The 27,622-nt window shown below is 40.0% G+C and overlaps 1 protein-coding gene across 4 annotated transcripts; it reads right to left on the bottom strand.

Annotated features, from left to right (window-relative positions):
* Window positions 1-1,433: 1,433 nt before the first annotated feature.
* Window positions 1,434-24,775, bottom strand: ATP6V1B2 (ATPase H+ transporting V1 subunit B2). 4 transcript variants are annotated; one of them, XM_023744506.1, is made up of 15 exons: window positions 24,613-24,748; window positions 20,748-20,852; window positions 18,212-18,267; window positions 15,552-15,650; window positions 14,766-14,859; window positions 14,146-14,223; window positions 13,552-13,691; window positions 12,883-12,984; window positions 12,447-12,544; window positions 11,686-11,809; window positions 9,612-9,762; window positions 7,241-7,323; window positions 5,380-5,484; window positions 4,520-4,649; window positions 1,434-2,820 (listed from the first exon to the last, which is right to left on the bottom strand). In XM_023744506.1, exons 2-15 carry the CDS (start codon window positions 20,755-20,757, stop codon window positions 2,681-2,683), a joined length of 1,410 nt encoding a protein of 469 aa, XP_023600274.1. In that variant the 5' UTR covers window positions 20,758-20,852; window positions 24,613-24,748; the 3' UTR covers window positions 1,434-2,680. The 4 variants fall into 4 exon arrangements, with proteins under 4 accessions (XP_023600274.1, XP_006103249.1, XP_023600275.1 ...); XM_006103187.3 differs by lacking the exon at window positions 20,748-20,852 and having other exon boundaries at window positions 24,613-24,775; XM_023744507.1 differs by lacking the exons at window positions 20,748-20,852; window positions 24,613-24,748 and adding an exon at window positions 19,415-19,506.
* Window positions 24,776-27,622: the final 2,847 nt, after the last annotated feature.

Raw genomic sequence — 27,622 nt, 5'->3', positions numbered from 1 at the left:
AGCTGGAAGTGAACATGAGGCTTGCTTGCTGCAGTGAAGGAGGACTCCAATGTTCCCCGCCTCACTTGCCGGCCTCTCAGCTGAAACTCTAAGCAACTATGTACTATGTTGCAAATAAGAAGCTAAACAAAACCCCAGAAACCGGCTTTCATTCAGCCAGGCTTTAGCAACATTGTATCGAACAAACCAGATACGAAGCCTCAGAGCTAGAGCCAGAGCTAAAGCTGGCCCAGAATAAAATAAAAAAAGAGAAAAAAAAGGAGCGGTTGGGAGCTTCAGTCAGCCTGAAAGCAGCCCTCAGCCCCTCACCCAGACTGGCCAGGCACCCCAGTGGGGACCCCCACCCTGATCCAGGACACCCTTCAGGGCAAACTAGCCAGCCCCCACCCATGCACCAGGCCTCTATTCTATATAGTAAAAGGGTAATATGCCTCCCAGCACCGGGATCAGCGGAGCAGCGAGGCTCCTGGCACCGGGATCAGCGTGACAGGGGGCAGTGCCCAAACCCCCTGATCGCCCTGTGGCTCTGTGTGTGACAGGGGCGGGGCCGCAACCTCCCTATCCACCCTGCTCTGTTTGTGACAGGGAAAGGCGCCCCAACCCCCTGATCAGCCCTGTTCTGTGCCTGATAGGGGGGAGCTCCCCAATCCCCTGATTGCCCTGCGGCTCTGTGTTTGACAGGGTGCAGCCCCCAACCCCCCTCCCCCCCCGCCCCCACAGGCTCTGCTCTGTGTGTGACATGGTAGAGCCATAACCTCTCCATCGGCCCTGCCCCGAGTGTGACAGCGGTGGCGTCCCATCCCCCTGATCGGCCCTGCTCTGTGGGTGATAGAGGATGGCGCTCCAACCCCCTTACCCGTCCTGCTCTGTGTGTGACAGGGGGCGGTGCCCCAACTCCCCTATCAGCCCTACTCTGTGAGTGACAGGGGGGAGCTCCTCAACCCCCTGATCGGCCCTGCTCTGTGCGTGACAGGGTACGGAGCCCCAACACCCCTGATGGGCCCTGTTCTGTGCGTGACAGGGGGTGGCGCCGCAACCTCCCCATCGACCCTGCCTTGAGTGTGACAAGGGGCAGTGCCCCAACCCCCCAATCGGCCCTACCCTGAGCGTGACTGAGGGTGGCATCGCAACCTCCCGATCCGCCCTGCTCTGTGCATGATGGGGCGGCGCCCCAACTCCCCAATCGGCCCTGCTCTGAGCCTGACCAGGGGCTGCACCTAGGGATTGGGCCTGCCCTCTGCCACCCGGAAGCAGGCCTAAGCCAGCAGGTCGTTATCTCCCGAGGGGTCCCAGACTGCGAGAGGGCACAGGCCGGGCTGAGGGACACCCCCCCCCCCAGTGCACAAATTTTTGTGCACCGGGCCTCTAGTTATATATATTTGCTTATTGACACCATTTTTCTGATTTGAAGACACAAAGTCACTTTCAGTCACTTCCATTTAATTTAATATTTATTTTCATTTTATATCCAGATGTCACATTTTCTACATTAAAATATAATCATGCTGCCTCTCCCACATACAACCTCTGAGAAAAAAGTGAACTTTACACAACTTGAAAGATGGAATGCACAGAGAAGTTGCTATTGCATCCAACTAACAAAGAACACAGAGACCACACAGTGGACAAGGCGGAGTGCATAGAAGACAGCTCAGGCTCACAGCAGAGGAAGGAGCAGGAGTTAAAAGGCTAAAGCTTTTAAATGCTATCACTTGTGCCACAAGATTACCCTGAAGAGGCAGAGATAGGTCAGAAAGCAGGACCAAATAGGGGTTTTCCAAAGGCTGTTCTCTAACAGTTTAACATGTCCCTACACAGGAGAGCTTTCTCCCACACCATGTCCTCAGCATCTGGCAAACACTTTAGAAAATTACACCACTTGTTAGCATGTCCGAATGTAGCATGGGTGTAGGTTTTTCTTTTCTTTATTTTTGCTGTACCTCCAACTCTTTCCAAGCAATAACTATACTGGTTATTTTAATTATGATTCCTCTGCATGACAACCCAGTAAGGATCATCAAGACAAGGCATCTCACTGCTATCCGATCAATGCCAGCTGTGCAAATGCTGCAAGATTGTGTGCTACTCAGAGGGAGAGAGCACATGAACACACAGGAGTCCCAACTCCTTTTCTAATCTATTCATTAAATAGGAAAGAGCAGGTGGACAGTAAAAACCATCTGCTTAGAACAGCAGCACAGACCTAGTGGTAAACCACAATCCAAACACAATGCTCAGGAGAGAGCTCTGGGCTCTTCTAAGCAGAGGCTTCTTTTAGTCCTGATCCTGCCCAATTTGGAGATCAAAGCATTATAGCTTCAGATAGTGATACTCTCAAGAGGTGGAGAAGGAAGGTCTGAGAGACTCAAATAATGAGGACATTACTAGGCAACTATCCCACTATTTACAAATACACATGAGTAAGAAAACTTCGCCTCCATCCCTGCAGCTACTTTAAACAAAGCATTGAAGATCCAAGTTTTCTGAGCAGGGAATATTTTAAAGTCTGTTAGCAGTTTAAGACATTGCAACACTGGCACAATATGTCACCTATTCTTTGTCTTTAATTACAGGGTAACACGGTAAACTCCAACACAAAGTGGGGATGGGCAAGTGCGAAAGGAATCAATAAACGGAACCAGTATTACACAAGGGTATTGAGCCAACGATGAGACGGCAGCTAGTGCTTTGCGGAGTCCCGAGGGTAGAACTCGCTCAGGGTGCTCTGAGGGATTCTCTTCAGCATTTCTTTGGGGAAAATTCGGAGCAGCTGCCAGCCAATGTCCAAAGTCTCAAAGACAGTGCGGTTTTCATAAGGACCTTATAAAAAATTGAGATTGGATGAATAAAGGCAAACTACTTCCAACTTACCAGGTTATTCAGGATGTATTCTGTTATATGACCAGCACTGGAAGCATGAAGTATAAAAAAGAAGAGACGCAGAGCAGTTAGGTCTCCCCAGACTGGATGCGACTGAATGTGGAAATGAGGCCACAGACAATAAGCACCATCTTGAATCAGAGGAAAGAGAGGCCCAAGGGCTAGAGACAGCAGGCAGGCAGTCTAGCGTGTGGGTGTGTGGAGGGGATAAGGGGAGGAGGGAGAAGGGGAGTTTTCTTGACAATTGGGTGGGGACCTAAATACTTTGGGCAATGGAAACCAAAAACATGTTGTGTCCAGAGGAGTGAGAAAAAGTTTCCCAGGAACAGAGGCTGAATTTGACAGATACTTAGAAAGGCCAATTGAGTACTTGAATAGGTCAATGGTTTTCAAAGTTGTTGTTGTTATTCTTTTTAATAACAGAAATCAACCTTATGCAAATAAATCTCATTTCTTAACTAAGAAACCAGAGTGGTTGAAGTTCTGGATTCTTTACTCTAGCAGAAGAACTTCATCTCTAACTTTTAAGGTATTAAGGTATCCATTAAAAAACTCATATATTTTGGAGATTTTAATGTCAATAAAAAACTTAACACATAAATAAAAAAAGTGTACAAATCCTAGTGCGTAGCTTTATGCATTATTCCAAATTACACATCTGTTCTAAGTACCACTGAGGTCAGGAAGAGTATTAGCAGTGTTAGCAGGACTGGCAGGAGAAACCAAACCGAGCAGCTTGAAAACCCTCCACTACATAGGCTATGAAATGAAAACCATTCTGGACTTTTTAGTAGAGGGACAATCAATAAAATTTACTCTGGCAATAGTATATAAGGGATCAGGGAAACTGAAAAAGCTGGCATTTTGCAACCAGGAACGATGAAACCAAAGGTGCGGACTAGGTCTTAAGACTCAAAGTGTGGTCCCACTCAAAGAGTGGTCAGAGATGAGTAGTTTCGACATCACCCAGGACAATGCCCAATCACTGAGTTTGAGTAACCAGGACAATAGTCATGCCGAGACAGACAGAAACTGAAGAGGGAATTGCTAGGCAGGTGGTCAGTTGGGTAAAAACTTTGGTTCTGACCAGGCTGAGCCTCAGGGATGGTGGCATAAGTAAGGTGTCCCAGTTGAAGATGTGGGATTAGGGCTTCAGAAAGAGGGTAAGGATCATACACAGCAATTCAGTCAATGCATAGGGAACAAGCCAAAGCTTGGCAGGGGAGGAGGAAGAAGGGAGGGAAGCACAGGCAACTACGCCTCTGGGAATATAAACAATTAAGAAGCAGAAAGATATATCAAAAAAAGGAGATGAAAACAGATGGGTCAGAAAAGTCCCAAACCCCCAAAGCTGGCGAAGATGGCTGCAGAGAGGGTAGGAGGAAGGAGGCGTGCAATAGAAGCCAGTTGTAAGGAAGGGAGAAAATAAAGGGGGGAGCTCAATAACTGGATAATAGAGTTGAAGGCAGAGGGGAAGGACCCAAAGCACAAAGTACAGACACAACAGAGTTGAAAGACCCTCTTCTCTAATCAGAAGAAAAATTATGTAGATACCAATGTAAAATCTCTCAGATTGGGAAAGAGGTCTTCAAAACTATATATGAGGCTGTTTATATTTGTAAGAAAAGAGACATCTTACCCTGAGCAATGAAGTTCCTCTCAAACTTCTGCAGAAATTCCAAGTAAAGAAGATCATCTGAGGTAAGGGCTTCTTCTCCCACCACGGCTTTCATGGCTTGTACATCCTTACCAATAGCATAGCACGCATACTAAAGAGAGAAAAGGTTCACACACACAGACATAAGATCGTATAAATGTTAATAATAATCCGGACTGTGTAAGTGTATTGCTTTAGCTGTCTTCATAAGAGAGCACAGAAGGAATTTCACGCTACTTACAAACACAATTCACATAAATAAAACTCATGAAAGTATCAGAGGACTTTATTAGAAAGAGGTCTCACCCGGACAGGAATCTTCAGGCATGCAATAGACACTGCTACAAAAATACACTTCCTCGATGTCTCAATGAGCTTACACTTATAGAATATTTGAAAATCAGAACTCATACCATGGAGTAATCCATCTTGAAGTTCTACTCAAGAAAAACATCTGTGCTATTAGGTGTACCATTTCTACTTTAAGGAAAGTTAAAGAATCCTTTCAGGAATACTCCATAATTATTATTATGATTACTAATAAAAATTTAAAACCGCCTTATGGCTTGGTTTTTTATTTAGAAGCTACTTTATATAGCATAAAAAAGTGTTTCAAGCATATGATTTTTAATCTTCGTTACCAGCATCCATCCTTATGAAAAAGAGACTGCTTGGTTCTAATGAATGTTTTTATATTACATATGAAGCCTATACTAAAATTCTATATGGATGGGGAAAAGAAAAGTGATATGGGATAAAGACAAGAGGTATAAGACAGCAGAAAGAATAGATTAAGAAAGGCATTTACTTCTTTAAGGCCATCATTAAGAAGATATACATACCAGCTGGTTAGACACATCAGCATGATCCTTTCTGGTCATACCTTCCCCAATAGCAGACTTCATTAACCGTGATAATGAGGGCAGCACATTAATAGGCGGGTAAATCTTGGGTAGAATGGGAGGGGAAAAATTAGTACAAAATTCAAGCTGTACTTGTAGTAAGTAGCATTTGGAAACTCGTTATTATCCCTTAAATTACATAAAACTGCTGCAGTTGTTTCCTAGGTGAGTTTTAACATGTTTTCCTGGTATGAAACTCTTTATGGCATAGTATTTCTTTTGAGAATCAAATCCAAAAACCTATATAACAGTACAAGATTATATTGAAAAACTGAATTTTCACTATCTGCCTAAGTGGTCTGCTGAACTCTGACTCAAAATCACATACAAAATAATAAGACTAACAATAATTCCACCTAAAAGCTGATCTAGTACAGAACCATCAAAAATTTGTTTTTGGTTATTCAGCCATAAAAATAGAATGAAATCTTGTTTTTTTGACATGGATTGATCTTGAGGGATAATGATGCTAAGTGAAATAAGTCAAACAGAAAAATGTAAATACCATATGATCTGACTTATATGTGGAATCTAAAAACAAACCCCCGCCCCACCCCCAAGCTCATGAATACACTGAGTGGCCAGATTATTATGACCACCCCACCAGTACTTCATTGACACTTCCAAAAATACTGAATATTGAAAACATCCTAAGCAAATACTCTTAAAGTTTTATTATTATTATTATTTGCATAACTAATTCACTTCAATAGAGAACAGACCGGTGGTTGCCTGAGGCGGGGAGTGGGGGTGGGCGGACAAAATAGATGAAGGGGGTCAAAAGGTACAAATCTCCAGTTATAAAATGAACAAGTCACAGGGATGTAATGTACAGCATAGTGAATATAGTTAATAAAACTGTACTGTAGCCCTAGCCAGTTTGGTTCAGTGGCTGGAGCATCAGCCTGAGGACCAAAGGGTCCTGGGTTTGATTCCGGTCAAGGGCACATACCTCAGTTGCAGGCTCCTCCCTGGCCTGGGCCCTGGTTGGTGCACATGCAGAGGCAACCAATTGATGTGTTTCTCTCACATTAATATTTCTGTCTTTCCCTCTCTCTTCCACTCTCTCTAAAAATCAATGGAAAAATATCCTCGGGTGAGGATTTAAAAAAACACACAAAAAAACCCAAACAAAAAGCCTGCACTGTATTATATTTGAAAGTAGCTAGGAGAGTGGATCTTCAAAATTCTCATCAGAAGAAAAATAATTTTTAACTATGATGATGGATGGTAACTGGACTTATTTTGGTGATCATTTTGCAATATGTATATGTATTGAATCATTATGTGGTACATGTGAAACTAATAAATTATAACTCAATAAAAAAACAGAAAAAAATCTGTTTTTGTATTATTAATATGATTGGTAGATTATACCATTATGGAATAGAATACCCAAAGACATTCTTTAAGACAACTGACTCCATTATAAGACACAATAAAGAAAAAGTGGAAATGAGCCACACCAGGATATTGTAGTCAATCCTCTTAATGTCATTGATGGGTTCTTTGATTTGAAGTAAAATGACATATAATGAAACTAGTTTTCTCATAGGCTGATTGATACAAACAAGAGTTAAGTTCCTACGGCATCTTATCTTTAGAACAAAATGACATTAAACAAATGCTATTCGCGAATCTGTTGCACATAGAAATGACAAGTTTACAGCCATGTCAAAATCAATTTAAGGTGGTATTTTCTAAAAAAAAAAAAAAATTCCTAAGAGCAAAGTCCAAGTCACTAAAGAGTAACTGAAGAGTAGATTTGTAAGCTTTACTGCGCCACTCAAATGTCAAATACCTGTCTGTTGTGTAGCTGTCTGTCCACATAGATCTGCCCCTCTGTGATATATCCAGTCAAATCAGGGATGGGGTGAGTGATATCTACAAGAAGACATCTGATGTTAAAGTGTCATCTCATATAAACAAACCCACAGCATGTCAATCTGCAGTACCTACAGCACTACCTAAAACTGTGCTATCTATCTATCTATCTATCTATCTATCTATCTATATAAAAGCATAATATGCAAATCGACAGGACAGCAAAACAACCGGTTGGCTATGATGCACACTGACCACCAGGGGGCAGACGCTCAACGCAGGAGCTGCCCCTAGCCCGCAGGCCCTGATCGCCCAATGGGGGCCTGCTGGACAACCCTTTGGTCCTCCCCACCCCCGGCTGGCAGGCTCCGATTGCTGGATGGGGAACCAGGAACTGGAGGTGGGTGGTGGGGGACACAGGAGGCGCCGGGTCCCCAATTGCCCCACCAGTCGCCCCACACACAGCTGGGGAAGATGAGCCCTGATCGCAGGCAAGGCCTAGGGACCCCACCCGTGCACGAATTTCATGTGCCAGACCTCTAGTATAAAATAATTTTCTGTGATGATTGGAAAGTTCTGTATGTATGCTGTACCATATGATAGCCACTAGCCAAATGTAGCTACTAAGCACCAAAAATATTGTGGCTAATATAACAGAAAAACTTTATGGTTTTTCAAATTTATCTAATATCAAACTTTAGAATTTATTTTTATTTTTTTAAATATATTTTTTATTGATTTTTTACAGAGAGGAAAGGAGAGAGATAGAGAGTTAGAAACATCGATGAGAGAGAAACATCGATCAGTTGCCTCCTGCACATCTCCTACTGGGGATGTGCCCACAACGCAGGTACATGCCTTGACCAGAATCGAACCTGGGACCCTTCAGTCCGCAGGCTGATGCTCTATCCACTGAGTCAAATCGGTTTCAGCTTCAGACTTTAGATTTAAATAGCCAAATGTGGCTGGAGGTTACCAAAATGGACAGTTTAATTTATTTGGTTGCAGCATAGTTAATTATGTGTTGGCACATGAGGTAAATTAGCTGCATTCATAAAAAGTACTATTTCTCTGTCTGGCCGGCGTGGCTCAGTGGTTGAGTGTTGACCCATGAACCAGGTCACGGTTCAATTCCCCGTCAGGGCATATGCCTAGGTTATGGGCTCGATCCCCAGTGTGGGATGTGCAGGAGGCAGCCAATCAATGATTCTCTCTCATCATTGATGTTTCTATCTCTCTATCCCTCTTCCTTCCTCTCTGAAATCAATAAAAATATATATATTTTTAAAAGTATTATTTCTCCTAGTTATTTATCTCTCCCCAAAATATTAAAAAAAAAAAAAAATCCATTTGAACACAAAGTTCCCTTGCAGAGATTGCCAATGGGATGTATACTGAGAGACTATTCCTAGCTCATAAGCTATTTCAACATGGGAAATATAGAGACACTAGACAAGTAAAGTGACACGATGCAGGCAGCACCAAAAAGGTCACACAAGTCAAGACATTTCTAAGTCTGCTAAATTACATAAAGTAATTTGTAGCTACTTTCTTGGAACAAATAATTTTCATGGCAGAAGCAAACTGTGAATTCAGACTGCCTGGGTCCTAAGGCTATCACTTCCCAACTCTGACAGATCACTTTGCCTCCCTGTGCCTCAGATTAGAGAATCTACCTCAAAGTTGCTATGACAATCAAATTAGTCAACATTTATAAAGCACTTAGAACAGTCTTCAATATAGTGAGTTTCACTGTTTCTGAAAATATCTTCCAAAAGTGCCTTTTAAAAACAGAGAAAAGAACTAAAGGCAGAAAGTCTTTGCCCCAGGAGCCACCCTGAGCACACACTAGACAGGCATTTCACTGTGTGCTTTCACACAGAGTAAAGGAAACTAAGTTTTAATCAGCCTTTGGTGGTGATCACCTGTCTCTAAAGTCTGTGGCATTTACTATTTGTGCTTTTGACACTTAAGCCACCTTAAATTATTTGTGCACACACATAAGAAAATACCTAATTAGACTAAACAACTTACATTAGGTAAAGACCATAGTGGTTTTTTTAGTTACTTATATCCAGACCAATGTCCTACAAATAGCAGGCACTCAATAGTATCCAGTAAATGAAAATTTAAAATTCTAATTATAAAGAAAATTACTTTTTCTTCCACAAAAGGATAATGATAATTATGAGCAGTTTTCAAATGAAAAATTTTATTTAGGTACAAATTACTAGTTAATGTAAACCCTTGGAAGATAAACACTCTCAAAAAGGTAGATTGTCTTCTCTCTTAGAATCAAAGCCCTTACAAGCATTAGGCCTGCTATAATCCAAAAACCACACACTTACCATCATTAGGCATGGTGAGAATAGGGATCTGAGTAATCGAGCCATTTCTACCTTCCACTCGACCAGCACGTTCATATATTGTGGCTAAATCCGTATACATGTAACCTGGGAAACCTCGTCGACCAGGAACCTCTTCCCTGGCCGCTGAAACCTGACATAAGCCAAGGAGGAGAATATCACACAACATGGAATATGGAAAGCAAAGCTTTGTTTGAACACACTTAGAAAGTTGGAATATTATCTTTTCCATTTTAAATAGTCTCTAAGAGATCACTTAGAAAAATCTAGTAACACATTTCAAGTATTCTGCAATGAAAATGCTAACAATTGGACCAGACGTTTTTTCACTAAAATCATGTTGCCAAATCTCCAAATAGCTTGTTAGAAGGAAATAGCTTGCAATTTTATAAACCAAAGGAAGTTAATTTTAAAACTAAGACAGTGGTCGACAAACTCATTAGTCAACAGAGCCAAATATCAACAGTACAATGATTGAAATTTCTTTTGAGAGCCAAATTTTTTAAACTTAAACTATATAGGTAGGTACATTGTTATTAACTTAATTAGGGTACTCCTAAGGCTTAGGTAGAGCCACACTCAAGGGGCCAAAGAGCCGCATGTGGCTCACGAGCCGCAGTTTGCCGACCACAGAACTAAGAGAATTGATTAGTTCACAAGATTTATTTTATGCCAAGGGTCTTGCCATATATATGTAAGCTAAACCCAAAAAGGTCAAAAGAGAAGGAAATCTACACCAGGAGTCATCTGATGTACTTTATACTTTACATTCATTACTTAATCCTCACAACAACCCTATGAGGAAGGTAATGTTGTTATTGTTAATGTCAATTTGTAGTTAGAACCAAAGGTCAGATAAATAATTTCCCAAAATCACAAAGCCAGGAGTCCATTCACTGCACAAAATAAGATTAATAACAAATGGTCTTTCTCTTAGAGACATGCATACTAGAATATAGGTGTACCTATTAATCTACAACCACTAAAAACCCAAAACATTAAGGCCAAGTTTAAGTGCTTCCTTCAAAAGAGCGTGCTATAGCAACGTCACTCAAAGTATGGTCTGCAGACCAGCTCTTATCAATGTGCAATGAGAAAATAAGATAAGCATTTAGAAAACTTCAATGGCAATTTAACAGAATAATTTTATGTCTGTTGAATCTAATAAAATAAATCTGGGTTTATAAATTATGTATTTTAAAATTTCACTTTCTAATAGCTCATTTTAGAAAAGGTATTGGTTTACGATGGGTATCGGGGGCGGGGAGTCCTCCACTAAAAAACCTTGGTAGCAGAGTGAGATTTGGTGATGGATCTCAGGGAATTTTAAAAAACTTTTTACATGCTTAAAAGAGTACCTCACTCAACATTTGAGTAACTTGCATTAGAACAAACACCCTAAATTTCTGGTGATAACGCAAAAATCTTAATATTGTCCTAATTAAACACTGAGTTTTCTGAAGGAAAAGGTCCTGAAAAGGGTGCTGCCAGAATATGGACTTTATCTATTCAAATAGTAACATCATTAAGAATAAAATTCTGGAAAACGTTAAAAACTGACAGTCTGGACAGAGACAGAACTTCCTGGGAGAGTAATATAAAGAACTTGCATCATTTACCATTTACTCTCTCTTAGAATCAAGTCTTAATTCATGGAGACAGTGACAGAATGATAAATAGGCTAATAATTTAAATCTTATCATCTAATCATTTCAACTGAAGTGACAGATATATGTTTTAAAAACATGATGAAAGCCCTAGCTGGTTTGGCTCAGTGGATAGAGCCTGTGGACTGAGGGGTCCTGGGTTCGATTCCGGTCAAGGGCACATGCCTGGGTTGTGGGCTCCATCCCCAGTGGCAGGTGTGCAGGAGGCAGCCGATCAATGATTCTCTCTCATCACTGATGTTTCTATCTCTCTCTCCCTCTCCCTTCCTCTCTGAAATAAATAAAAATATATTTAAAAAAAATAAAAACATGATGAAAGAAAAATGAAAACTTGCAAAGGGACAAGATACCCCTGGAAATGAAGCCATTTTAATTTAGAAAAAAGTTACCTCTCGAAGTGCTTCAGCATAAGAGCTCATGTCTGTTAGGATAACCAATACATGTTTCTCACACTGATAGGCCAGAAATTCAGCTGTGGTTAGAGCCAAGCGAGGAGTGATAATTCGTTCAATACTGAAATGGAACATTAAGTCCTATGTCACTCAAACAAAAAGGCCAAAAACAAAAGAAATGAGATTCTGGAAATAATAGTACAATCTCCCCCTAAAAGTTTTAAATAAATTGAGGAGGGTAAAGCTATTATTATTGTAAAAGTTAAGTAAAGCAGTTACTTTATGTATTTACATAATAATAATAATTACTTCTACAAAGTTAAATCGGTTATTTTATAATTTCTCAGAACTACATAGTTCTCAAAACAGAAAGAGAAAGAAGAGAGAGGGGGGAGAGGGAGAGAGAGGGAGGGAAGAAAGGAGAAACAGGGTCCAGATTTCTCAGTTAAGAGGAAAAGATCATTCATTGAGTACAAATTGTGTACTAGGTAATTTATACAGATTATCTCATTTAATAAACACAATAACCCAGTGAAACAAGTATTATTTGTCACATTTTCTGGAAGAGGAAACTGACCTTCAGAGCCTTCATGATTTGCCCAAAGCCAAATAACTACCAAGAAGTACAACTGGAATTTAGATAGAGTTATCTCCTTCTTAAGTCCATGCTGCTTCATAACACCTTTTCCTCCCTAGTCTTAGGTAGCATTTGGACCTGAAGCCTGGGTGAACAGAAAGAAACAGCTCTATTTACTTACGTAGGGTCATTAGCCAAGTTCAAAAAGAGGCAGACGTTGTCCATGGAGCCATTTTCTTCAAAGTCAGATTTGAAGAACCGGGCAGTTTCCATGTTTACCTAAATAGTAATGACTTCATCAGTGCTGGGAGAAGAAAATTCTCAATACTATGTATTTCTGATGAAGGCTAAGCTATAGATCTGCAGTGTTCCTTCTTTTAAAGTTGTCAAGTACTCACACATATTTTTCACAAAAGCCAACAGAGTAAACAGCCTACTTTGGGCACAAAGAAAATTATTCTTACATTTCATAGTCAAATGCCAAATTTTAATCCTTAGTTTGCAACTTCTTTACCTAGAGATAAATTCAATGATACATGTGTAATTTCTACACTATTCTAGTAACATAAGCAATTCATTTTATATTTCATACTAAACCAGCAAATATTTATACTTACACCCATAGCAGCAAATACAATTGCAAAATTTTCCTCACTGTAGTCCACTACATCTTTGGATTTCTTTACCAAACCAGCCTGGCGACAGATCTGAGCTGCAATCTGATGAGGAGTACAAAAGCACTGAGTTGAAATCTAAACCACATTGCTAAAACAAAGTAACCTTTATCCTAAACTTTTTGAAATTTTAATTATAAATAAAATTGGAATGTTTTAAAGCAGCAGTCGCCAACCTTTCGGACCTCACGGAACACCAGTGGTCTGCGGACCACCAGTTGGTGACCGCTGTTTTAAAGGACTTTATCCAATAAAACTATTTTGCACTTTGCATGCAAAAATTCCTAAGAATAAGTAAAAAGAGAGCTATCATCCTATATAATAAAAGGCTAATATGCAAATAGTCCCTTCCACCGGGAGGTTCAACCAGCCTGCCAACCATCCACGGCCCCTCCCCCTGGCCAGCCCCATCCCCAGGCCAGCCCCATCCCCATCTCGTGCACAAATTCGTGCACCGGACCTCTAGTGTATGGATAAAGATCCAATGTAACTGGATTATATAAACAGTAACACTGGAGATCAATATTGAAACTCCTTTGGTTTCTCACTAATGTCAAGCATTTAGGAATTCTTCCTTGTTAAATTTCATATCAAATAGACCCTAGTTCTCACCTCATTGTGTGGTAAGCCAGCAGCAGAGAAGATAGGAATTTTCTGCCCCCTAGCAATACTGTTCATGCCATCTATGGCCGAGATGCCGGTCTGAATCATCTCCTCTGGGTAGATTCGACACTGAGGATTGATTGGCTGGCCTAGTGAATTTCCAAAAGGGAACATTTTAATATGTCTGTGCAAGAAGACTAAAACATATAAAGCATTTCTTTCTACTCTTAAAATATCAGTTATTTTCTGAAATCTAAAACTGTTTAGATAATTTTTTCCATTAGTCTTGCTTAGACTCATGAAATATTGATAGTGGAACTCAAGTTCTTAAAGTGAAATAGAGGTATAGCAAATAAGAGAGCAAGCCTCAAAGCCATGACTCTATTATTTACATTCCTAATATACCCTAATAATATATTAAGATACTTATATAAAATATTACCTCTAGGAAAAAATAAATTTATTAAATAATAAGTAATTAATTATGGAGCAAGTGGGTTATCAACTTAAAGTACCACATAAGATCACTATCTGGCGAAGATATAAGCTAGACAGATATAGGCTATTTTCCACAAAACACAGAATCCCATTTACTGTCCTTACCCATGATGTCAAGGAAGTCTTCAGCCAGTACAACAGGACCTCTGTCGATAGGTTTTCCTGATCCATTGAATACCCGACCTGTAAAACAATAGGACAGTACAAGTGGACAATTAACACCGGTGGTCTTAATCCAGCATCTAGAAGGGTTCAGGAACCTGGAGAAGCCGCTGTGCGTAAATTAAATAAGAGTCCAGAGACGAAACTTAATTTTGAGAGGCATTTGAGGGGCCAGAGGAGCTTAGCTAAAGGAACTAAGTTCTCCTTGTCTCAGGACCCCTTGCTATTTATGAAAACAATTTGTCCTAAGTCAAGGTAGATATACATCAAAGGCCAGGGTTTGTATACAAAAGCATTGTCAGATTGGGGGAATTTGCCTACGGCTGTTCAGGTGTTTGGAAAGTAGGAGGCAGTAACATGTAGATTGAGATGCCCTTAGCTGTCTGGCAGCAAGCAATCATCCCATGCATCCTTTTCAGGTTTGGGGAAATGCCCTCAGCCATCTCCAGATGATTCAGCCCTGCAGACATGCTGGAATTGGCTTCCGGCAGACAATGTTACAAATATTCATCGTTTTTTTAAAAAGATTTTATGGAAACATGTGGAAAAGGATATCAACTTACCAAGCATATCCTCAGACACTGGTGTTCGGAGAATATCCCCAGTAAACTCACAGGATGTTTTCCTGGCATCTATACCTGAAGTCCCTTCAAATACCTACCAAGAAAGAGAAGTAATCAGGAGGGTAAAAGAAATTTAAATTTTGTCAGCCCTTATAAACTCAAATACATAAATGTACACTATTATTAGTACCACAAACACAACCTCTGAACAAGGGTCGTGCATGAAGGACATCCAATCCTACAAGCAAACTAAGAATTTTTTTTTACATTTTAAAATAACTGTTTACTTTAAGAAAGAAGAGTAAAAATATGCATCAAAGACCTTAGGTGGCTCCACAAACCCTAAAAAGTATCTGGCCCTTTACAAAAATTTTGCTGACCCTTGCTCTAGATTACTTTTTAGGGGAACATGTTGTTTGGGGAAAAATGCATTTACCGTAAGCAGTAACATTAAAAACTAGGAATTATAGGAGACAATTTAAAGAAACAGACTCAGATTCTGTTTTGGTTTCATTCCATAAGCTGTGAATTCTGCTTTTCTTCTCTCTCCTTCTATGTGATTATCTGCTTCATTTTATCCATTAAAAAAAAAAAGCCATTTTACCAATAAAGCTATTGGGCTAGAATCTAGGATATAAGTGGCTGACATCTGACAAGAAAACATGCAAAAATAGTTTTTTCCTCCACAGACATACTTATTCAATAACTAGAAAAAACATGCAGTGTTCCTTACATTTTTGTGATTAGGAGAAAGTTCAACTAGCCAGTTATTAAAATTATGCTTACCTGAACCACTGCTTTGGAACCACTAACTTCTAGAACTTGCCCACTTCTCTTCGTGCCATCTGGTAATGTCAAGTGAACAATCTCAGCATATCTGGGAAACTAAATAGAAAAAAATAAAGGATCGATAACTAACTATAGGGTTAGAGGTTAAAGTTAGATTTAGGGGTAGGGTTAAAAACTCCAAAATACACCATGTGCTCTATCTCCATCATAGCATGTATCCATACGCAATCCCACACCTCCCTGACACACAAAGGTACACCCAAGAGTTGATGACATCCTCAAGCAGTTTATGTCCTTAAAACGCCAATCACTGGTATACACATTGGCAAACCAGCATAAGATACATAAATTTGTGAAAACACAGCAATTAAGTTATTTTCTTCTGTGTATATTTTAAAGTTTTGAGACTATAGAAAGGTACAGAACTTACAAATAACCATGTTCCCCCTACTCAGAAGTGATGTTTGTTGTGTGTATAATCTGGGATGTGTGTGTAATCTCCTGCATGCACTGGAGGCAGGGGGATAAAATGCAATTAAGTAATAATCCTATATAATAAAAAGGTAATATGCAAATTGACCCTAAGGGCAGAACAACAGGGAACGACCAGTCTCTATGACACGCACTGACCACCAGGGGGCATCTAGTGGCTATTATAATATGGTAACATTAACGGTACCTCCTCAATCTAATTCTCCTAACCAGATATGTATTCTTTCTATCTGTTCTTAATATTTTAAATGCGTGTTTCTAAAAATAGAGTGTAGTTTCATTTATATAAATGGCAACATACTAAATATATCACCTTCTACCTCTTTTTCATTTGACATTGTAATTTGGGTCTGTCATGGTAATACCGACCTTATTTTGTCAACATAATCTATTGAAAGATGTACCACTATTTTGTGTGAAGTGAAGAAAAACACCTGCCAAGTAAATTATGACAGACCATTGATTGTAACTTGATTTTGGATATATGGTCAGCTTAGAATTAAAGGAGGACCTATGTAATACTTTCAACAATAAAGATTTTTTTAAAAAATCAAATGACACCATAGTTTATTCAGTTGTTCTACCAATGGAGTTCAAGGATGAACATTCTCCCATGTGCTCTTCATGCAAGTGTGCCTGAGTTCCCCTAAGGCAGCGGTTCTCAACCTGTGGGTCGAGACCCCTTTGGGGGTCGAACGACCCTTTCACAGGGGTCGCCTAAGACCATCGGAAAACACATATATTTTATTACATATTGTTTTTGTGATTAATCACTATGCTTTAATTATGTTCAATTTGTAACAATGAAAATACATCCTGCATATCAGATATTTACATTACAATTCATAACAGTAGCAAAATTACAGTTATGAAGTAGCAACAAAAAATTTTATGGTTGGGGGTCACCACAACATGAGGAACTGTATTAAAGGGTCACGGCATTAGGAAGGTTGAGAACCACTGCCCTAAGGTATTTGATTACTCAGTGGTGGGCTACAGGCTGTGCCCATTTTCTGCCAAATTACTCTGCAAAGAACTATATTAATTTACAATCTCCCTAGCAGTATACAAAAGTATATTTTCCCTACAACTCTGCTAGCTTATATAATTACTATTAAACATTAATTTTTGCCATTTAATAAAGTAAAAAATAGCATCTTTCCAAATTGCATTTTTCTGATTCTACTAATATTGAGCATCTTTTCATGTTTAGTTACAATTCAGACTTTATTTCCTATGACTGGCTTATTACTATCTTTTCCTCACTTTTCAACTGGATCTGCTTTTTCTTATTTATTTTTAAGAGTTTTATAGATTCTGGATACTAACCTTTTTGCAAATATCTGTTCCAAGTCAGTCTCTTACCTTTTAATTTTGTTTATGGTATCTTATCACATGAAGTTTTAAAACTTTTTATGGAATAAAATAATTTGTTTTCCTTTATAATTTGTACCTTTTGTGTACTGTTGAGAAGTCATTAAAATGGTCTTCTGTACTGTCTTCTAAAATAGGTTTTTCATGTTCAGGCCTTTAATCCATCTGGATTTATTTTTGCTATGTAATTTTACCTTTCTCATTTTTATTCTTTTGCATATAAGAAGCCAAATGCCCTAATAATACTGAGTAGCACAAAATGTCTCCCACTGGCTTGTATTGTAGCCTTTTCTATTTACCAAGTCCAATTCTCTTGTGTGAGGCAACTTCTTAATTTTGCTCCACTGATATACTTGCTTACTCCTGCACCAAATTTCTATTCCTAATTACTCTATCTCTAACTGATTTTGTTACCTGGGGAAAATCAACATCTTTGCTATTCTGTCATTCATGAACATGGAATCTACACTTTAGGTTTTCTTTTATGTCTTTCAACAGTTTTATAATTTTCTATAAAACCTATCTGTGAGGTAGGAGCGACAAAAAAAATTGTTTTTTTTTTAAATTCTGCAGACAAAAGACCCTCGGTCACAAACAGAATCCACAGTATAGCCAGTACTAGAATCCAGTCTTCTTATTTTTATCTAAAACTCTTGGCTCCTATATAGCACTGACATTCAGACCAAGGAATGGCTTAAAAATCATAACATAAAACTTAAAGCATTCTTAAACAGGACTTAATGCCATGTTTTAAACTTCATAAATGGTAAACAATGATGGTGGTATATTACCTTAACATGATCCAAGATCACTAGTGGACCATTGACTCCTGATACTGTCTTGTATGCTGGAAAGAAAAACAGAAGAGCCCACTTTAGTCAAATAGAACAACAGCCTAAATTATCTCTCTGGGATTACACGAAAACCTCTCTCCACTTTATCACACCTATTACAATATGGAGCAAACAGTTACAAAAATTTTTATTGAATTTAAAATTAAATATGCCTGTGCCTGTACTTTTCATAATCTACCCACATCCAACCAAAAACATCTTGAATCCTTACTATAAATCACAGTATTTTAAGAACCCAGGACATAAAAACAAAAAGGGCACAGAGGAACAGATTTCCCTCAAGAGTTCAGTTTTATATGGAGAAGGGGGGAGTTAAGAACTCTAACAGATGTGCAGAGGGCTTGTGGAAGCACAGGAAAAACCTAGCTGTCATTCTCACCTTGAAAAGGAAAACTTTGTACAGGAGGTGGCACTTACCAAAGTAGACAAGGAAGGGGAAGGGAATACTAACAATCGACAAAACTCACAAAGGAAATCTGAGAAAATGTAGTATTAAGATAAAAAGCTATCATTAAATGGTATCTTAGAAACTATGGGAAAATTGCTTTATTAAGGAGGGAGTGGGCAATGGAATGAAAGGCCAGAGGGTCAAATAAGGTAAATATCCTTAAAAAAAAAAAAGTCAAATGTTACTGTCAGTTTAGAGGCTTATATTTTCCACTGGAAATTATGCCCTTGGAATAAAGTGCCAGTCTGTCTGTAAGGTAGCTAATCCCAGGGTAGCTATCCTTCAACCATATCACACCTCACACAACTTGCCAAGTGTAATTGGAATTAGGTGTAAAACAGAACACTCCAGAGAGAGTAAGTCTTGTATCAGAATTAACTAAATGTATAGTCAGAACGGCTGGAAAAAAACACAAATAAAATCAATGTATGAAGAAGACTTAGTACACGGCATAAAATAATTTCTAAGAAGCTGTCAACCAACTGGGAACTTTTCACTTGCTTGATTCCTTATCGAGTCTCGCAGAGATTTCTGGCACAGATGTAGACTCCCAAGAACGAGGAAACCATTTAATAACCAGTCTGTTCACCCAAGGGGCTCCAGAACTCAAAAACACAGTGTCTTCCGCCAGGAAGCAGTGCCCAGGCAGAAACATGGCAAGCACTACCACGCCCCTCGGCTTTCATACTCACAGGACATTTAAATCCCGACACCAAATATTTGCTTGAGTACATCTGTAATTGTAATTATTTCACCAGGGCTCCAAAATGACTTTTTTTTTTAACTGTAGAAAAAGGCAAGTCACAAATTTAAAAAGTTAAGTTACTCGAGTGGATGGTAATGTAAAAGAGTAAGTCATTCCTCAAAAATTATTAGAAAGACCCCAAATGTCCTATTTTCTGCTACTTTTATAAAAATCCACTCCATCGTTTAAAAATAATCTAATACCCTTAAAAGTAATTCCTAACCCTAAAAAATTATTCATTGTTCTCATTTTAAGAGTCCAAACATTCTATCAATGACTTCTAAAATTGCTTTGTGGAAATGCAAAGTGAGCTAGCTACCTTAGAAACATGTTATCTTAGAACCCAGTTTTAAAAAATACAGAAACAGAGACCTTTTCAAAACTTTTACCTAAACAGTTGGGGATGAAAGGAGCGGGCTGGTTAGGAGGCATGATCTAGTTTGAGATTTATAGGCAAATGTAACATCAATAAAACCCTTCAGATTCTGAAAGTCTCTTTACCTTTTGAACAAGATTTGCATCTCCTTTAAATTTCTAACCTCTACAACAACGTTTCAGAATCTCATGTTTTAATTCAAGCTCATTCAAAATTATGAAGTTTTGCCAGTCACGAGCAAAAGCATGACCAAAAAAACCCCACTAGTCATTGCTTTTCCTGGAAACAGTGAACAAAGCTGACTTCTACATAAGACAAGGTTCTACTTCATCAAGATTCTCTAAATTTGCAATAAATTTTTAATTTTTCAATTATAGTTTACATCAATATTTTTATTAGTTTCAGGTGCACAGTACAGAATCATGTATTTCCAGTATCCACCATACAATAGTTATTACAACATTATTGACTATATTCCCTATGCTGTACTTTACATACTATGTAGTCTTTTACAAAGCCAGTAACCATTCGAATTCATTAACACCAACACCAATAACTACTTATAAGAAATTCTTATTTAATCTCCATAACAGGTCTATGAGTTAACGATTATTCCAAGTTTTAGAAGAGAAAAATGACTCTCAGAAGTTAAGTAACTTGCCCAAGGACCTGAACTTATATGGTCTGGTTCCAGAGTCATTTGTTCTTTAACTCTGACCTGCAGCTCAAACTATAAAGCTGAATTGTTTTTGTGTTTTTGTGGTCTGGTACAATCATAATTATTTGCAAGACTTATGTAGCTATATCACTCAAAATAATTTCATGAGTCTGCATCTTTAGCTATTAAAAAAATAAGTTATTTTTACTATTTAACGCACTGGCCAATGATTCCCTTTATATTCACATTTTGTCATTACTGGACAACAATCTGTCTTCAATGGAGTGTAGCCACTGGAGAGTTTAAGCAGAGGAAAGAACCTAATGGAGACGCTTCAGCAGTTTTCCCTCACTGGAAAACATGAAAAACAAGAGGAGACAACTTCAGATACAAATCAGAGGTTAAGCAACATGCTTGGTTTAAATTAAACTGACATACCAAAGTAAACTAGTAAGTGTTATAACCCAAACTAAATAAAAAACATTACCAAAAAAAAACGTGGAAAATACATTAAACTTTTACAGAGCCTCTTTAGGAAAGTTGCCTTATTTCAGCTCCCCAAAATGCTGGGAGGTAGGCAAGGTTGAAACACCCACTCTACACTTAAACTAAGGCTCTGAGAAATTTGTTAGTAAATTGGAAAGCCGGGATTAAAAGTGGTTTTGTTTTGTATATTGTTGTTTTCCTAATTGTAAAGTTGGTACCCTATGACCCTATAAGATTTCTGAACTCAGTCTCTAGTATAATTAAAAAATATGGAGATGACACAGTTCCAATCACTTGGACTACAAATAAATACTAGAAGACAGTTTATATACAAACTATAGTTCTTTCCCATAATATTAAAACTATTTCCAAAAAAAGAAGGAAAAAAAAAACAAGCAGAGAAAATGCTATCAAGCACTACCTTTTATCTCTCAAAATATTTCTAGCTTTTCTCACCATTATCATTAACAGTCCAAAGCAGAGATAACAGTTTAGAGTAGGGCTGCCAAAGATATTACCTGCTCTTCAAAAAAGTAAAAACCCATTCACAGATTACATGGACATTTCTATTTACCAAAATAATGGCCATTCTTCTCTTGAAAATGTCCAAATGAACAAGAATTTGGGTCTGCAGGGATGATCACAACTCCTGACAACACAGCAGATATATGTTTACATTATACTAGAGGTCTGGTGCATGAATTCATGCACGGGTGGGGTCCGGCCAGCCCACCCCGATCCAGGCCCATTGGACCAGGTGGGGGGGGGGCGGGAGACACGCTCGCGGGTGGTTGGCCTGCCAGCCCTGCCCCCTGGTTAAACTCCCAGTTGAACTCCTGGTTGAGGGGACAATTTGCATATTAGCCTTTTATTATATAGGATACCAAACACATTTTACAACCAACAAGTCACATTTCTGATTTGGAACTATCAAGCAGGCAATATATATTTATGGGTAACATTTAAAACCAAAGTCTACAAAGGTTTTTAAGAAGCAGGTTTTGCCAAATGACATCCTCTTTCTCCTGCAGGATATGAGATTATTCAACACTACTAACACCACTTAATGATTGTGAAATTTGTAAAGAGAAAATCCACAGCCATTGCACAATTCACAGCCTAGTCCTTCAGCCTCCACCTTATTACCAAATCAAAAATCCAGAGCAATCATCTTCCATTGTGCAAGGGTCTATACCCACACCCTGAGCAGTGGGCATTGAGGGAGAGGTTCTAGAAAAAAGCAGGCCAATGATTCCTTTATTTGACCTGCCTGGGGCTAGCTCTGCTTTATGATGTAAGAAACATAAGGTAAGTTAACCTAGCTAGGGTCTCAAGAACAGTAGAGATTATCTAAAAATGTTTCGCTTCCAAAAGCTGTTATTGAACCTTGCTCAAAGTTTAAAAGAAAATCAGGTTTCCTTTCCGACTTTAGAAATTCAACTGAAGTGCTCAAGATTATATCAATCCTGCACGTCGTTTTCCATTTCTTGTTAACAACCCCACAATCCTGAAATTGTTTTAAAACAGGACCCAGTTTGCACAGTGTAATTGCTAATATTACTCCATTCCTTCCTTTAAAAAGCACATTACTATGCCATATCACTGAACATATCATCATTAATTAGAAAAAATTAATCAGTATTCACAAGCAATTAAAATTGTTAACTAGAATCAAGAATGTGGTAATACAGAAAAAAAGATATTTTGCAAATGTTATCCTAAGTATGATATCATTTATGCTTTTTAGAATAAACCAGACACAGAGGGAAATTCAACTCAACCAAGTATCCCAACTCCCTACTCTACCTAATTCCATCCAGGTTAAGAATCTATCCACTAAACTATTAGAACAAGGGGTTTAAATGCAAGTTAAACAACAAAGTACAAGACAGGGTAAGTACTTCTATGTATCAAGCACTGTGCTAGCCACTGAGGATACAAATAGGATTCCTGACCTCTAAAACTAAAGGTTCAGTTTTAAGAATTACGTTGCCACACTTTTGTCAGGAGAACTCTCCTCTGCACAAGTTCTTCAGTCACTGGCTGGGCATACAGAACACAGAGATAACTACTCATCTCCCCTTAAGGGCTTACAACCTTAATCATGAATTCTCTAAACAACATTATTTCAGTTGATACTCTCTGAATTGATATTAAATGAATAATTATATGTAAACTGACTATTGCTCCCTAATAATTTTTTCCTAGAAGCATCATGAATGCCTCTCTCTTCAACCCAAAGCAAAACACACAAATGCAATTCATAAGGGAATTCGTGGTTGTTAGGTATAAACTGATCGTTAAAGTCCACATGAGAACGCAACATCTGTCAATTTCCTGAAACATCTATATCAGCTCATATAAACCCCCAATAAGCATTCAGGTCATTCCCAGTGTAAAAAGCCCATCTCGGCAAACCACAGAATCAAGTGCTTTCCTTTCCTCACACTGCAGCGCTGTCACATGACCCAGCGACAGATCAGGATGGGATTAGTCAGTCAGGCAGCAGAAAAACCCTCCATCTGCAATTCTTTTCCACCAAGGAGCCACCCACAAACAGGAACTCTGGCAATTCACCAGTGCAAATATGGCACTGCCACCTGGGGGAACATCAGGTGCTTCCCCAAGTTTCTGAGTCTATTTCCAGGGCTCATCCCCAGGTCCTAAGAAAGCTGCGAAGAGGTCTGATGCTACACAACTGCACTGCTTCGTAATCAAGAGCCATTTCTTGAGCAGTTTCACTTAAGCCTAGTAGATCAAGGCCTTTTCATACTCAACAACGCTTAAGCGTGCCTGTGCACACGTGTTATATAATATGAGCAAAGATGTGTGGTTTCCCCAAGGCAGCCTTACACTAAACCAGGTTAGCTTAGCTGGTCAGGAGAGACAAAGGTATGAAAAGGCCTTGCGAGAATGAAGAAACCGGGGATTTTATTTTAGTTCCTGCTCTGCCCATCATTAGGTGTCTAAAGCCCGGCGAGTCCGGTCCCTCCAGGAACCTTCGGCTTCTCGCTGTAAAATGAGAGCGTTCGGCGAGATAAGCTGCAGGGTCCTTTTCAGCTCTCGCGTTCCGCGGGACGGAGTGTCCGGCGGTCGCACAGCCCCTCCGCCCAGCATCTGCCTCTGGCAACGGACCGACCTCCATCCACCAAAGGCCTGACCACGTCAGCGAGGGCTCGGCATCCCCGCCCGCGGCAGGCGCTGCCCTGAGGTCCCCGCCGCGGAGCGCAGAGGGGAGGGGGCGTTCCCTCGACCCCCGAAATGTCCAAAGGGAGGGGCAAGCGAAGATTAACACTGAGCGACAAGAAGCGGCCTTCCCACGGAGATAGGAAGCAAGTGCCTAGAATGCCCCGGCCCCGGGGAGCCGGGGAGGGCGGAGCGGCCGCCAGGAGCCCACCAACCCCGGGAGGAAGTTCCCGCAGCAGCGCTTTCCCGCACGGAAAGGTGAAGTACACTCGCGTCTCCTTCTACAGAGAGACGTGCGGGGGAGAGTAGGGGGGACGCGAGAAGGAAATATAAACCCTCCCCCACCCCCCACCCCCAGGCGCTGGCTAAGCAGGTGAGTAGGAGCAAGGGGCTGGGCTGAGGAGCGAAGGCAGGATCCATCTTGCTCTCTGATACTCACTGAGGCGAGGCTGGGACAGGTAGTTCCGACTCGCTGCCATCGCCTGCTCCCATGATCCCGCCCCCGCCCCGCTGGTGGGCACGGGCAGCTCGGGCGCGGCCCCGTTCACGATCCCCCGCATCACTCGCAGCGCCATCTTGTCTCCTCCGTCTCCGACTGTCCCCGCAGCTGTGTCGCGCAGGAGGCAAATATTAAAAAGGGGGAAGCGGGGCCCCCGGCCCCGGCCCATGGGCGTGCGGGGCCCGGGGGCCCCGCCCCCCCCTTTTTTCGGGGGGCCGGCCCGGGGGCCCTGGGACTTGGGATCGGGCGTGGGCGGGGACCGGCCCTGCGCGCCCTCTGGAGGAGCTGACCAGCGTGCTGGGAGGAGGGCGCCCGGCCCGGGGCGAGGGAAGCAGAAGTGAAAACGGGACCCCATGAGAAAAGCAAGCTTTCAGGGAGAAAGAGAGGAAAAGGAACGCATAGAAGGGAGGGAGGGGGAAGAAAGGCAAGCATGTACAGCAAAGGTCAAGTAACGTCCACTTTGTAATGGCATTTCATGATGTGGAATGAAGAGACCTCAAGTTCTAAAAACACTTTGAAATATTAAACACTATTCAAATAGGGTGCTATGTGCCGTCATCTCTGTTACTTTACTATCTTCCTGTTCAATTCATTCACTCATCCATCATTCAGAAACCATATATTGGACTGTTCTAGGGTGATGGTAGCAATGTGAAAAAACAAAGTGGGGTGAATTTGAAAACTAAGAGACAGAACTAACACAAGAATAACCAGCTGGCTGTGGAAGGGGACAGCCCAGGACTGGAGCCTGAGTGATGGAGTGGATTGTGGGGGAGAAGGAAGTGAGGAACTTTGCTGGCGGTGAAGCAGGAAAAGGGGAAAGCTAATTATTTGGGGATCTGTTTAGTTGTTTCCCTAGAATATTCAGCATGAGATTTCCATTGGACTATCTAGGTAAAGATTCCAGGAGAAGTTATCTGGGCTGAGCTGAGATCAAAATCTGTGACTTACCATCATGCTGGTGACATAGAAATAAAAGAGATAAAACAGTGTACTGTGGGAAGATGCTCATGATCAACTTTTAAGGAACCACTAAGATTAGGGGATGTACAAAAAAGGATACTGCAATAAAAGTTGCTCTGATATTAGAGTTATAGAGAACCCAGAGCACAGGTCCTATAAGAAAAAAAAAATCTCGAGGGATTATTGTATAATGCCAAAAACCAAACAGAAGGCAAGTAACAGGAGCACTACAAATATTCACTGTATTTGGCCATTAAAACACCTTTATGTTACAGTGGGAAGATAGATGCTTAATGAAGAACAATAAACTATTTTTCATAGGTGAAAATTTTAGTGTTTGAACTGTATACAATGTTGATATGGTACAAATGAAATGAGAATTAGTTATAGAAAGTTTATTTTAGGTGCATCTCATTTCTATGCTTTTTGGTATAAATGCCCACAACCCTTTTGGACCACACCACTGAAGCATGTTAAGAAACTTATTCCTTAATTTTGAGTGAGATTGAACATCATTTTAGTATCTATAATAATAACAGGGTAGTATGCTAATTAGACCAGGTGTCATTCTGGACGTCCTTCCTGACAAAGCCGGGGCCAGAGGGAAGCCAGCCTGGGTCCCGGGTGCAGCCCAGGTCCCGGAGGGAAGCAGCCCAGGTACCGGAGGGAAGCTGGTGCTGGCAGCCGGGGGAAGGAAGGCCTACTCTTGCACAAGTTTCATGCTTCTGGCCTCTAGTATCTTATAAGTAAAAGGCAAAACAATACAAAATACCACTTTGTTCTATTTCATGAAACTGACTCAAGAGATTAAGGAAACAAGAATTTCCCATTTTATTGCTAAAAGTATAATTGGTATATCTAGAAGAGCAATTTAATGATATCAGACTCAAATATTTCATTGTTAGAAACTTAACCTATCCTTAGGGAAATAATATGTATTATATGAGTGTATATGACAAATATTTCTACTTTTAATTTAATAACCTATTGTTTCAATCCTTTAATATGTGTTTTATTCATATTTTTCAAGTACAATGTATGATACCTTTTAAATAAAGTTATAAATCTGCTCTTCTCATGCTAATATTTCACAACAATAGGTAACTTTCAGATATGACTATTGGACTGTTAACTATCATTACAAACCTTTCATCCTTTTCTTTTAGGAGTAGTTCAAGATTTTTAAAAAATTTTTTCTTTAACTTTTCACTCTGTGAGCAGGAATCAGTTATGGCCTATATTACATAAGCAAAGTATTAACCCTAACATTTATTGAACAAATATTTGGACAATTTATTATGTGTACTGGATACTGTTCTAAGTCCTGGAGATAGACAAAGGCCCCGTCCTCGTGGCACTCACAAGAGGGGAAAAGTCAGAAGACAAACAACATATGGATAAAATGTCTGGTAGAGACAAGTGTGATGAAAAATAATGAAACATGGGTGAAGGGTAAGAGTGATCAGGATAGATTTTAGAAGGTATGGTCAGGGAAGGCCCCTATCAGCTGTCTGAGATCTAAAATGAAGAGAGAAAGAACGCTATGAGAAGCTCCAGGAGATGTGTGATCCACGTAGAGGGAAATGTAAGTGGAAAAGTCCTGAGTCAGAAGGAAAGTGGGGCTGGAAAGGATTACACTAAGCAGAGAGCAGTAGAAGAGGGGCCTGGGCCAGGTCAATAGGACCTTGAAAGCAATGGATAGAGGTTGAGTTTTATTCTGACCCGATTAGAGAGTTTTCCAAAGGGATAATGTGACCTGATTAGGCTTTTAAAAGAAAACTGAAACACCAATCAGAAAGAACGTATGTACCCCTGTGTTCATAGCAGCACAATTTCCAATAGCTAAGATCTGGAAACAGCCAAGTGCCCATCAGTAGATGAGTGGATAAAAAAGCTGTGATACATTTATACCATGGAATACTATGCAGCTGTAAAAAAGAAGAATCTCTTACCCTTTGAGACAGCATGGAGGGACCTGGAGAGTATC

This window comes from Myotis lucifugus, unplaced genomic scaffold (assembly GCF_000147115.1).
Source record: "Myotis lucifugus unplaced genomic scaffold, Myoluc2.0 scaffold_467, whole genome shotgun sequence".
NCBI classification, from domain to species: domain Eukaryota; kingdom Metazoa; phylum Chordata; class Mammalia; order Chiroptera; family Vespertilionidae; genus Myotis; species Myotis lucifugus.
This window is presented reverse-complemented; position numbering and strand designations above follow the sequence as displayed.

Bases quoted from the DNA above. Each gene is read 5' to 3' on its own strand.
- ATP6V1B2 (XM_006103187.3), bottom strand. From the start codon at position 24,748: ATGGCGCTGCGAGTGATGCGGGGGATCGTGAACGGGGCCGCGCCCGAG. The intron at 7,324-9,611 runs GTAAGTGTGTGG...GTCTTCTTGTAG, and splicing joins TCTCACCATGCCTAATGATG to ATATCACTCACCCCATCCCT. The intron at 2,821-4,519 runs GTAAGATGTCTC...ATTTTTTATAAG, and splicing joins GAGGAACTTCATTGCTCAGG to GTCCTTATGAAAACCGCACT.